Raw genomic sequence first — 12,121 nt, 5'->3', positions numbered from 1 at the left:
TAGCGTACAGCTTTGTGTAACGTTAATTCGCCATGATTTTTAGAGCGGGAGATTTCGAAAAAAAGATCAACACAACATCTGCCATTCTTTGTATTTATTCGTCAATGAGTAACGCCAACAACGCGGCTAACATAGCTGCCTTAGCGGCGTTTAATGCAGGAAAGAAAAAGGATGTTGGAAACGCAGCTACAACGACTTCACGATTGAGTGGTTCTCAAAGCCAGAATAAATCTCAAACACATATGCAACAGCCACAGCCGAAGAGAAACACCACACAGAAAAACATCACCACAAAGAAGCCAGAAAATACCTCCACAGATGCATCATCACAAGCGTCACTTCAACCTGCGTACTCTCCCATTCAAAGACCACAGAGTCACGATTTTGCATTGGACAATAAAGATAGAGCTAGTAGTGGTCACCATATGCCAGACTACTTTACGCAAACACCACGCCAAGTCTCACGAAGACATTCAGCTAAGCTGCCTCACTATCTGCCTATGTTACTGCCACAATCACCAAGAGATATGATTAGTAGTGTAAGAAGTTCGATAGACTCCAAAGCTATCAACAACGATGCCAATTCTAAGCGATTGTCACTCGATTATTCACCACAGGAGATGTTGAAGACCCTTAAGGAATCGCTTAATAGAAAATCACAGGCGCAGAATATTCCCAAGATGATGGATGCAAGAGGTCAAACCATACTTGATGGAGTTCGAGAACGAATCGATGATAATATGAAGGAAACGTCGCATAATTTGGCCAATCTCAGTTTAAAGCAGTATGAATGGCTGAAATCACATTCAGATGCAGAATTGGGTAATACTCGTGGTGTAAATGACTCTCAATCATCATTTGAGACATGTATGACTGATGTGGATCCAAGAATGAACTTGAAACGCCAACTGACACCAAACAATGCACACGGAGTGAGGATAGACGTGACTGATCATGATGCAGAAGTGAGCAAAGGACAAAGTGAAACAAATGATGCGGCTATAAGAGTGCCTGTGCCAGCACCTGAATCTGATGCTTTGTCTGTGGCAGACACTTTTCACCTGCCGCTGACGAATAAAGGTGCACGGAGAAAACCACCCCCTCCATCCGATGAAGAGCTGGATACAATAGCTCGACATACTACTTCTGATACTGATAACAATGATGACATGCACTTTAATCTGAGTGATGGACTTTCTGGTGATGAATTGAGGAAGCAAATGCAATTGAATGGCGTGTCAATGGATACTTTTTCTAGTGGGGAAGTGATGATTCCGCCAGATGATATGGCGTCCTTCACTGATAATGAGGAATCGGACCCCCCACGGGAAATTAAAGTAAAGGATACAAAATTTCCTCAATTTCCCGATGTAAGGAAGCATCATCAACATTTATTTGGTATGAGACGCCATAGGTTGAAAGAGGGTGACAAGTACCACCGATATGATTCTGGTGCCAACTCTGATGATGAGTTGCTGGAATCGTCCAGTCAGCTCACAGCAGCTGCGCCACTTCCACAACAACAAATACAAGTTCAAGGACATGCCAACACATCCAAAGGAAGTCTGCAACCAGTAAAATTCAAAGCCACAATGAGAAAGACAAACAAGCGTAAAGATCGGAAAACTAAATTTGATGAATTAAAGCCATGGAAGACACATGATGAGTTGAATTTTCCAACTGAGCATGAACGAAAAAGATATGAAGGTGTTTGGGTGAGTAATAAGGGGTTGTACATGAATCTAGTCGTGACAAGGTTGACCGGTGTTGATTATGACAGAGTTGATGGAGAAAAACCAACTGCTGAACATGATGATTCAATGAAGGCAGCTTTGATATCAACTAACGTTATTCAACCAGATGCAAAAGATGACGGGAGTGATAAAAATGATTCCAAAAAGGGTTCGCTTGAAGATGAAGCTCCACTATCCAAAGCCGAAGAAGCAGCAAATAAATTACACAGTTTGGAAAATGCTGACCCAAACCAATTGATTCTTAGTGCAGTTGTGAAAAGAATATGGAATCGAAGTAGGTTACCTAGTGATATTTTGGAACAAATTTGGAATTTGGTTGATTTCCGTCGTGATGGATCATTAAACAAGAATGAGTTTCTTGTTGGTATGTGGCTTGTTGATCAGTGTCTATATGGACGTAAATTACCCAAAAAAGTTGAGTCTATTGTTTGGGATAGTCTTGGTGGAATTGGAGTGAATGTGAATTTGAATTCGAGAAGGTGGAAGTAGGGAGAGAGCTAGGAGAGATAAGGTGTAAGGGTTATATGGGAATATTAATAGAACTTATAGAATATATGAATTAGATTACAATTGAATAGAGCTTTGGAAGAAGTGATGCCGCGCCTAAAAGGTTGCGTTAAAAATCTTGGTTCGGAAAAACTTCAAAAGAATCGTAGAAGCGTACTAGAGAAAAAAACTGTCAAGAGATCTTTAAAGCAGGAACTAAGAAACTAAACAAAGGAACATCACTTTTCCATACGATAACCTAAAGAAAACATCCAGGATGAATTTGATGGATATGCTTTCGGTGGATCCACCATCTTCGATATACGGTGGTGAAATAGATCAACCTTCAATCTACGAAGAAGGAGAAGCGGCAGCGACAGCAACAGCCGCAGCTTTAGATAGAGGAATAGTGCCACAACAAAATTTAAACGTCGTCAATAACAATGCTTGGGATGTAGCTTCTTCGAAACGCAATGCAGATACCTCAGGAATATATTATATTCCTACATCATTAACCGAAACCCAAATTGTTCTTATACAAATCTTGTTACATTTAATTAGTGAGACATTAATTAATGAAGTTAAACTAAGACGGAAAAAGACCAGTATTGACAGTTTACTTGAAGTTTCGTCAATGTCAACACAGGTTGCAGCTTCTGGTGATAACGACTCAGGTGTCAATAGTAGAGTGAAGAATGTACAACTAATTTTCATGTGTTTTGATAACTTGTTGACTATCAACAACCACCCATCATTGTTAGTTAATCATTTCATGCCCAAACGTCTCTTACTACTGCAACCCACTAGCTCACAAGCTTTGATGTCGGGAAAATTGCAATTTTTCAACAAATTAATTGATTCAGTATTGGAAAAAAGTCGATTGAGTCACAATGAACATTATCCAATTTTGGTTGTGGCTAGAAACAATAAAGAGTTGGAGTTGATTGAAGGGTTGATTATTGGTAAAGAATTGAGATATACCAATTCAGGCAATTTGAAATTATATGATGATAAACGACCAGTCAATGAAGAAGAGGGAGAAGGAGCCAAAAAAGGAGTTTTTTTGAACTTGATACAAACTCAACAATTGTACAATAATTATATGAACAAGCCAACTTCATCGAGTTATAGGTTTATTTTCTCATTTGATTCAAAGATTGATTCAACTAATCCAAGTATTGAAATGTTGAGACTGAAGCATGCATGTCCAATTTTCGTTCCAATTCCTATCTACTCAATTGAACATTTGATGTTGCAAATGCCGGAACCAAGTAGCGGAGGGTTTGACATGGATATTGATGTTGTTAATGATGCTGATGCAGTGGCTTCTTTAACGAATCCAAAGCAAATGTGGAAATTGAAATTGTTGAATACATTGGCTGTCAATTTTACTAAATTTAACCATGCATTACACAATGGATGGCAATCACGTTTTTACTATGATACTTATGGAATCAAGATGAAGTTCTTTCATGAAAATATCATGCATCCTCAACGAATTGATGATTTATTCACTACTTTCAATGATGAATTGGTGTTGCATTATTCCGATGATCGATTATTAAAAAAATTGAATACGATATATGGCAAACAAATATTTGGTGCTATGGAATTAGGTCAACCTTTGACTGTTGATAATTTTAAATATCAATTTGCTGAATTGTTAGCGTTTAAGCTTCGTGAAATGAATCTAGAAATGGACGAGGTTCAGGGGGAGGGTAATAAAGAACAGAAAGGAGATAGCGAGGAAGGAATTGGACAGAAAAGGTTAATTACCACATCAAAACAAGTACATTTTGATGAAGATGAAAATACCATAGCTGAAAGTTACCACAAATTAAGGAAATTAAATGATGATGCAAATATAGTTGATCGGAAATTAGCAAGAGTTGAAAATGATTTACACAAGTTTTCTGAAAAAGATGCTGAATTAGAAAACAAGTTATCTCAATTGAAATCAATCACTGAACATAGCGTTAGTCAACTGTTGTTAACTACTCAATCCACTCAACTCGAAAATCTTAGAAAGGAATTGACTGATTTACAACAAGAATACGATAGATTAACTAATGAAACTGAAGATTTACGAATCAAGTATCAACAAAGTTCATCAGAAGCGGTTATTGAACTGCAAAAGCAACAGAAGCTACAACTACAGTTGGAAAAGATTACGAACAAGATGCAGTCACCAGGGATGGCGTTATTACCTGATTTGATATATAAAGACACACTACTCACAAACCAGCATAGACTAGATAAGTTACGACATCAAAATAAGTTTCTTGAGTCGTTTTATCATGATCAGATTGAAAAAGTATTGGTTGAACGACAACTGATTATAGAGTCAAGTGGTGGTGCATCAGTTGGGTCTAGTAGTCGACCCAGTAATAGAATCAGTCGAGATTCAACTCCGTTTTAAAAATGCGTATAGTTGATTGTATCTATATAAAACAATTGTATGTATATGACGGAAAAGTAGCGAGGAGTATGCTAGACGGGGCGGTGCAAAGATGTGCATAGAGAGATTGGCTATGGGAGATCTTTTCTATAATTTGCAAAACATAGCCAGTTCAAACAACTAAAGATGCATCCAAGCACAAGCCAATGCTACATTATACACTCATAAACTTCGATGCTGCTGTATGTAGACGATTTACAGCCAATAAAGAGGCTGCTCATTTGCTGAATGGTTATGAGACGACAATTGGTTATTCTTTTGTGCGTCGTCACTCTGTTACAATTTGTGAAATTTCAAAATTCCCCGCAAATTTGCGACCCAACACATTCAACATACTTTTGTTGATGATGAAACCACTAGTTGTAAGGAATTTTGGATGTAGTGCAGTTACGAATGAAGGAGATGAAACAAAATACAAATGAATAAACGAGATTATGTTAATTGAAACCATCCAGATTACTTTGTTTAGAGTCATCACTTCAAATTTGTAGCAACACATTAATCCCTTATAAAAGAACAGTATTTGTGAGGCCAGCACTCTAAATAATGAAGAGATCGAACATCCTTATGGTGCCTCCACGTCAATTCTCGTGATAATGTGTGAGTGTGCCATCTTTAGTTCATTCTTTGTACAAAATTACATACAATTAAAATTTGTAGTTTTGAATCCTTTAACATCGATTTCGAATTTAAGACTGTACTCAGGTTTTTACTAACATTTTAAGAAGCCTATTGCCAACTTCCTTTGTAGAGTGCCCCTTGGATGAAGGCGGTTTTATAAACAAAGTCACTTACACCAAAAAGTTTGATTAATTGGTAGCATCGCAAAAACAAAAAAATGTAAAAAAAGAAATTTAAATAAAATAGAATCACCCACTTAACACTTACTCATAGAAAACAAAAAGAAACGAATGAATGAAAGAAAAAAAAATCCAACGACAACTTAATAAGAATTAGAAAGTAAGGAAATCAAATCAACCACATATACACACACACAAACACACAGAACCCACTACACACACACCAACCAATCAATCAAACATCCATTCACCTACATACAAGGTACTTATACCACTGTACCAATAGAGTAATACACATTCATATTCAGTTCATTAAACGACTATACTTTATCTTTCCAATTTGGTTGTCTTTTTTATCGGTTTTTAGTGTTCATTTGATTGCCCTTTTTCTACTAGAAACATCACTCAGTGTGTTTACATCGTCCCATAGTCACTACAGTACCATCCTCCCTCTCAACTAGACAATATTTCGCTACTTATACACATATAGAGAGTCATATATCTACAGTTGCCTTTGTACTGACATCCACCAGAAAAACAGCAAATTACCAATCCATCATTGTATATCAACATCGCCAACACTCGTGCAAAATTCTTATAGGATCCCAGGCTCTATAAGACAACCACCACTAATTCAAGTCTACTCAATTACATGTCTAATCGTGTAGCATCACCAACTAATCCAGCCGCATTAGCAGCTGCACAAGCATCACATAGTCCAGTTATCAACTCCAAAAACACTTCAGCAGTTATGAACCAACATCTTCATCATCACTCACAAGCCAATGGTGCTCCACTCAATACAGCAGCAGCAGCCGCTGCTTCTTCATCGAGCAACTCCAATTCCTCAGTTGTTGGCTTACATTACAAAATTGGCAAGAAAATTGGTGAAGGTTCATTTGGAGTTATATTTGAAGGTACAAACATTATAAATGGAGGTCCAGTGGCCATTAAATTTGAACCTAGAAAGACTGAAGCGCCTCAATTAAGAGATGAGTATAGAACTTATAAACATTTACAAGGATGTGCTGGTATTCCCAATGCATATTATTTTGGTCAAGAAGGATTGCATAACATTTTAGTTATTGATTTATTGGGTCCTTCATTGGAAGATTTATTTGATTGGTGTGGAAGGAGATTTTCCGTAAAGACAGTTGTACAAATTGCTATACAAATGTTGACTTTAGTTGAAGAAGTGCATCGTCATGATTTGATTTATAGAGATATTAAACCTGATAATTTTCTTATTGGACGTCAAGGCATGCCCGATGAAAATAATGTTCATTTAATTGATTTTGGTATGGCAAAACAATATCGTGATCCAAGAACAAAACAACATATTCCATATAGAGAAAAAAAATCATTGAGTGGTACTGCTAGATATATGTCGATAAACACCCATTTAGGAAGAGAACAGTCAAGACGTGATGATTTAGAAGCATTAGGTCATGTTTTTTTTTACTTTTTAAGAGGTCAATTACCATGGCAAGGTTTAAAAGCACCAACTAATAAACAAAAATATGAAAAGATTGGTGACAAAAAGAGAACAACCCCAGCAGTTACTCTTTGTGATGGATTACCTACACAATTTGCCGAATATTTAGATTCAGTAAGATCATTACCATTTGATGCTGAACCTCCTTATGAAGAATATAGAATGTTGTTGGTTTCAGCATTGGATGATTTAGGACAATCATGTGATGGAGACTACGATTGGATGCATTTAAATGGAGGTAAAGGATGGGATGCTGCAATCAATAAGAAACCTAATTTGCACGGATATGGACATCCTAATCCTCCAAATGAAAGAGAAAGAAGACATCGTGATCAAAGAAGGAGTAGACAACCACAACAACAACAACAGCAACAACAGCAAGCGCATCAGCAACAACAACAACAATCACAACAACAATACCAACAACAACAACAATTGAATCAACCACAACTGCAACTGCAATTATCAGCAGCTCAATTGCATCAACAAAAATTACAACATTTAGTTAATAGACCATTACCGCCAATCAAACAAGAATCAAACTCGGCATTGCCTACAACTAGTCGGAATGACATGTTGGCAAACAATGGTGGTGGAAATAGTGTTGCTGGTGGTGCAGGTGCTGGTGGCAAATATGAAGGGTATGGACAATACCAACAACAACCACATCAACAACAACATCTTGATGAGGATGAAGAACACAAGGGATTATTTTCTAAGTTATGTTGTCATTAGGGGGAGACAAGAGGGGAGTAATTTTTGTATGGCTGTGTGTTCTTGAAGGTGATTATTGATTCCAACCCTTTGTCATTTGGAATTTTATTTGGTTTCTTTTAAAAGAATAATTGTTATTACAATATACAGATATATTAATATTAATAAACAATGTTTTGAGTGTCTTATTTAATTAATAGATTGCGTCTGTATCTATATATAGACGACGTTAATCTAATTGAATGCAATTTCAAGATTGTCTTACTCTCTTCAAAGCGTGAGTAATGTGGTACCCTTCTTATAATTGAATTGAAAGGGTCCAATATCTTTAGTTGTGACTGTATGAATGAAAGTGTCATCATGCGATAGGGGTTGTGCATTTCCCTCACAAAATCCAGATACGAGGTCGCCATTTTGTCACCTCGTTTTAATGATCAATTTATTTTATCGGCGACGAAAATTGACAAGGGGTTAAAATGTACTTGTATAACTTTACGGAATTCTATATTGTGGAATATTGGATGGTGTAGAGCTTGCAATGCTGAGTGAGTATTGTATAAAGCTTATGTTTTCATTATCACTCTGAAGGTAGATAAATGTGCATTGAAGATACGACGATGCAAGTTTCAAGAAATCGCTACCAAGTGCATTTTGGAACGGGTAGACAAAGACAATTGTTTGTCTAGTATCGGTAGCTAACAGCACCTACATCCTGTCAAATCAGAGTGAGTATATTAGAGGAGGTTTTGAATTTCTGATGTGCTAGCTATGACAATTTTCAAATAATACTAATGTAATAACTTCCAAAAAGTGATTTCTAATTAGTCTTATCTATATCCACAATAGTTCGAGTATATCCCAATAGTATTTACAATTGCTGGATTTATTGACTGTTTATATCCAAAGGAAGAAAACGCAAACCGATGTGGTGAATGGAATTTGATTCTAAATTAAGGAATTATAACTTGTTTATATACAATGGACCGAATTTGGATAAACTAAAGTCTTGCAAGCTTGACGAAACTTGCTGTTTTCAAACTTATCAATTTACGTTATCTATCAAATCTAGACTACGCATCCACTTCAAATTTGGTAGAATTTGCGTTTGTTTATATGCTTTGTAGTTTGCTTATCTATCGATTCTATAAAAATTGAATTTTGTGTACGATCAGTTTTTGTTGTTTTTGTGTATTTGATGTTTTATTTTGTCCGTTTTCAGTATTCATTTTTCGCAACTATTTCATTGAGGTATTAAAGATAAGTAGATTTCAGTAAAGTTAGAAGAAAAATTATAAATAGGGATTGAAGTAACTTTCCTCACCACTTCCGGAATGCACTTTTCTCTCCTCCTCTACATCTTTACTCTAATATTTCTCAATTGCCACTTTATACTTTTCTTTGACTTTGACTAACTTAATTTGAGCGATATTGACAATGGCTACAGTTGCTACTACTGCTATTCCCAACTATCAAGATATTTTGGATGGCAACATTCATAAGAGAGTCCCACTTGACACTTATGTTTCACAGCTTGAACCCATCTACAAGTCAATCCCCACCAAATCACCAACAGCACCCACACCAACTTCAGCTCCTTATTCCATCACACCAATCAACCCTAAATTTTATCCCTTAGTCCACTTGCAATACTATGCCAATGGGTCTTCGGGACAAGAGCAATACAACAACACCCGTAGATTAACGTTGGAACAATTAGGACTTTCAAATCCACAAATGCAAATTTCACCTATTGGTGTTTCAGACCCATTCCCTTTGTTCACTGATGAAGCAATTGATATTATGCGTAGTGAATTATTAGCTAGGGAAAACTTCATGAAGTATGCCAGGTATTGCCACAGCTCAACTAGTGGAATGGATTGTGTTGTTAGAGGATACGTAAAGGATAATGAAGGAAATGTCAATTGTGAATTTATTCATGACGCTTGGACCCATCCAGCTACAATGGAATTGGTTTCCAAGATGGCTGGTGTTGATTTAGAAATTGTTATTGATTTTGAAATTGCTCATGCTAATATATCAATGAAGACTCCTGAGGAAGCTGATGCCGAGATTGCCAAACATGAAGAAGCAAAAGAGGAAGAGCGAGTAAAAGAAAGAAAAGTTTCAACTTCTTCATCTAGGCATGGTGATGATATTCGTGCTGTTGTTGGATGGCATCATGATTCTTACCCATTTGTATGTGTGCTTATGCTCAGTGACACTACAAATATGATTGGTGGTGAGACATCACTTCGTATGGGTAAAACTAAAGCGGAAGTAGAGCAAGAAATTGCCATAGTTCCATCTCCTAAACAAGGTTCAGCTTGTGTTTTGCAAGGTAGATTGATTGAACACATTGCACCAGCACCTCAAGGTTTAAGTGAACGTATCACCATGGTTACAAGTTTCCGCGCTCGTGATCCTTCTTTACCCGATACTAGTGTTTTGGATACTGTTAAACCTGAAGTTAATTTTGGGTCCAGATATCATGAATTTTATCAACAATGGGTCAATTATCGTTGTGATTTGGTGAAGCAAAAATTGGATTTAATCAAGCTGGGTGCTATGGTTGAAGAAGGAGATTCCGGTAAGAAGGTGTTTGATAAGAAGAAGATGGTAGAACAGTTGAAGAGCTTGGAGGAGTATATTAAAACTACTTATGAAGAAATGCTTTGCTGAAGAAGCATAATCTTGGTTAATCTGAGTTTTGCTTGGTTTTGCGTTTTGATTCTTTGATTTGTGTTGCTTTTATGAATGCATTATTTTACAGTGTTTGTGCTCTGGTTAGCAGAGACCTCTATAATATATGGCATCGATTAGTTTATAAGTTTCTCTCTTAGTTTGACCAAATATCTGCTTTTCTTCGAATAATTCTGCTTACACATTGCTTACTAATATGATTGATTTACAAGTGAGAGTTTCAACTGACTTACTGAATGTTTCAACTGACTATATTACCACCCGAATATGAGTAAGGATTTGTACCATTAGTGGTGGGTTTCAAACCTACAATTGGCATTGTCATTGACAGAGTACAACCTTTCCAGTCTTGAAAGATCGGCGATCTCTTATGACTTTGCCTGATCGGGTAATAGCCGTACGCTTCTGTGATTACATAATCTGAAATATGGCTTGACAAAATAAAACTATAAACATTCGGCACAATTCCGACGAACACTGAATCACTTCAATTACCAAAAGTAGTTGTCTTGAAAACCATTGCATTCAAGTAAACCTTCTCTAGCTGAATTCATCCATTTTACTCCATCATTTACAAGTTAGTCAAAATAAGAATTCAAGAAATATGACAGACATTGAATCAGCTCAAGCCCATAAACATGCAGTCGAATTAAACAGACAAGCATTTGATGAAGTACTTGCTCGAAAATATGACAAAAAGGAAACTCAAATATTGATGGCATACTTGTTTGCTAAACATATATTGGAATTTGATTTAGGTGTGCCAGTGAAAAGAAGGAGCTTAGAAGAATCGGAACCATTGTTAGGTGACGCTCATTTACCATTCAGTGGGTTCAGCAGAGAGGAAACTTTGCCTGACCCAGGCACATATTTGGAGAAATACCCAAAAACAATCTTCCGCCCCGGTATGAAATTGTTGGATTTTGCTTGTGGTACAGGGATGGTTACTGAATTATTCGTGCCTTACCTAACTGCTAATGCTAACGGTGGCCCAAAGAGTGAAATAGTTGGAATTGATATCGGGTCCACATTTTTAAAATATTTTGATCAAAGAGCTGCTAAGTTGAGTAATGATAAAGTGTCAATGAAATCATACGAATATGATGTTCTTGATCCAAAGGTACAACCAGAACTAACCAAGTTCAACAATTACTTTGATTTTATCTTCTCCACTATTTCATATCACCATATTCACAGCTATCAAGAAGTAACCAAAAAGTTGGTTGACTTCTTAAAACCCGGTGGTTGGATGTTCATTATTGATTTCTACAACGAAGACATCGAAGATCTCGATGAGACAAATAGTCGATCCTTATCCAATGAAGTTCAACACATGGGTGGATTAAAAATTGACAAATTAAACCACACATTAGGTGAATTCTCCGGGTTGGTAAACGTTTCGAGTGCTCGTGAATTCCGTGCCAATTTATGGCAACCCGATGTATTTATTCGTAGTCATAGTACAAAGGCTATGGTTGATAAGATGAACAATGGTGAATTGGAAAGCAAAGAGATTGATGGACAAATGAATTATCTTGTTGAAACCAGTTTTATTTATGCAATTGGACAAAAACCGGAATCTAAGTGAAAAGCATGTGGCTGATGTTGTGGAAATTAGTAGCGTCATTGGCGCTTTTCACTTTTTGAAGATTTTTTATGCATATGAAGCATTTCTGACGTAGATCTTTTTAAAAAAAACAATAGGAATTCTGAG

General features: G+C 36.6%; 5 protein-coding genes across 5 annotated transcripts; all 5 read left to right on the top strand. All coding sequences in view use genetic code 12, as the record gives it.

Moving 5' to 3' along the window:
- Nucleotides 1-32: 32 nt before the first annotated feature.
- On the top strand, nucleotides 33-2,243 carry CORT_0C02210 (Irs4 protein; the record flags this gene model as incomplete). Its single annotated transcript, XM_003868453.1, has 1 exon — nucleotides 33-2,243. The coding sequence occupies one exon, from the start codon at nucleotides 33-35 to the stop codon at nucleotides 2,241-2,243; it is 2,211 nt and encodes a 736-aa protein (XP_003868501.1).
- A 274-nt stretch (nucleotides 2,244-2,517) lies between these two features.
- Nucleotides 2,518-4,659, top strand: CORT_0C02200 (Hda2 protein; the record flags this gene model as incomplete). Its single annotated transcript, XM_003868452.1, has 1 exon — nucleotides 2,518-4,659. The coding sequence occupies one exon, from the start codon at nucleotides 2,518-2,520 to the stop codon at nucleotides 4,657-4,659; it is 2,142 nt and encodes a 713-aa protein (XP_003868500.1).
- Nucleotides 4,660-6,150: 1,491 nt separating this feature from the next.
- CORT_0C02190 (Yck2 protein) lies at nucleotides 6,151-7,728 on the top strand (the record flags this gene model as incomplete). The annotated part of the gene is made up of 1 exon (XM_003868451.1): nucleotides 6,151-7,728. The coding sequence occupies one exon, from the start codon at nucleotides 6,151-6,153 to the stop codon at nucleotides 7,726-7,728; it is 1,578 nt and encodes a 525-aa protein (XP_003868499.1).
- A 1,413-nt stretch (nucleotides 7,729-9,141) lies between these two features.
- On the top strand, nucleotides 9,142-10,386 carry CORT_0C02180 (hypothetical protein; the record flags this gene model as incomplete). Its single annotated transcript, XM_003868450.1, has 1 exon — nucleotides 9,142-10,386. One exon carries the CDS (start codon nucleotides 9,142-9,144, stop codon nucleotides 10,384-10,386), a length of 1,245 nt encoding a protein of 414 aa, XP_003868498.1.
- A 625-nt stretch (nucleotides 10,387-11,011) lies between these two features.
- On the top strand, nucleotides 11,012-11,995 carry CORT_0C02170 (hypothetical protein; the record flags this gene model as incomplete). The annotated part of the gene is made up of 1 exon (XM_003868449.1): nucleotides 11,012-11,995. One exon carries the CDS (start codon nucleotides 11,012-11,014, stop codon nucleotides 11,993-11,995), a length of 984 nt encoding a protein of 327 aa, XP_003868497.1.
- Nucleotides 11,996-12,121: the final 126 nt, after the last annotated feature.

Source organism: Candida orthopsilosis (assembly GCF_000315875.1).
Source record: "Candida orthopsilosis Co 90-125, chromosome 3 draft sequence".
NCBI lineage: Eukaryota > Fungi > Ascomycota > Pichiomycetes > Serinales > Debaryomycetaceae > Lodderomyces > Lodderomyces orthopsilosis.
The sequence above is the reverse complement of the archived record's forward strand: the minus strand, read 5'-3'. Positions and strand labels throughout refer to the sequence as shown.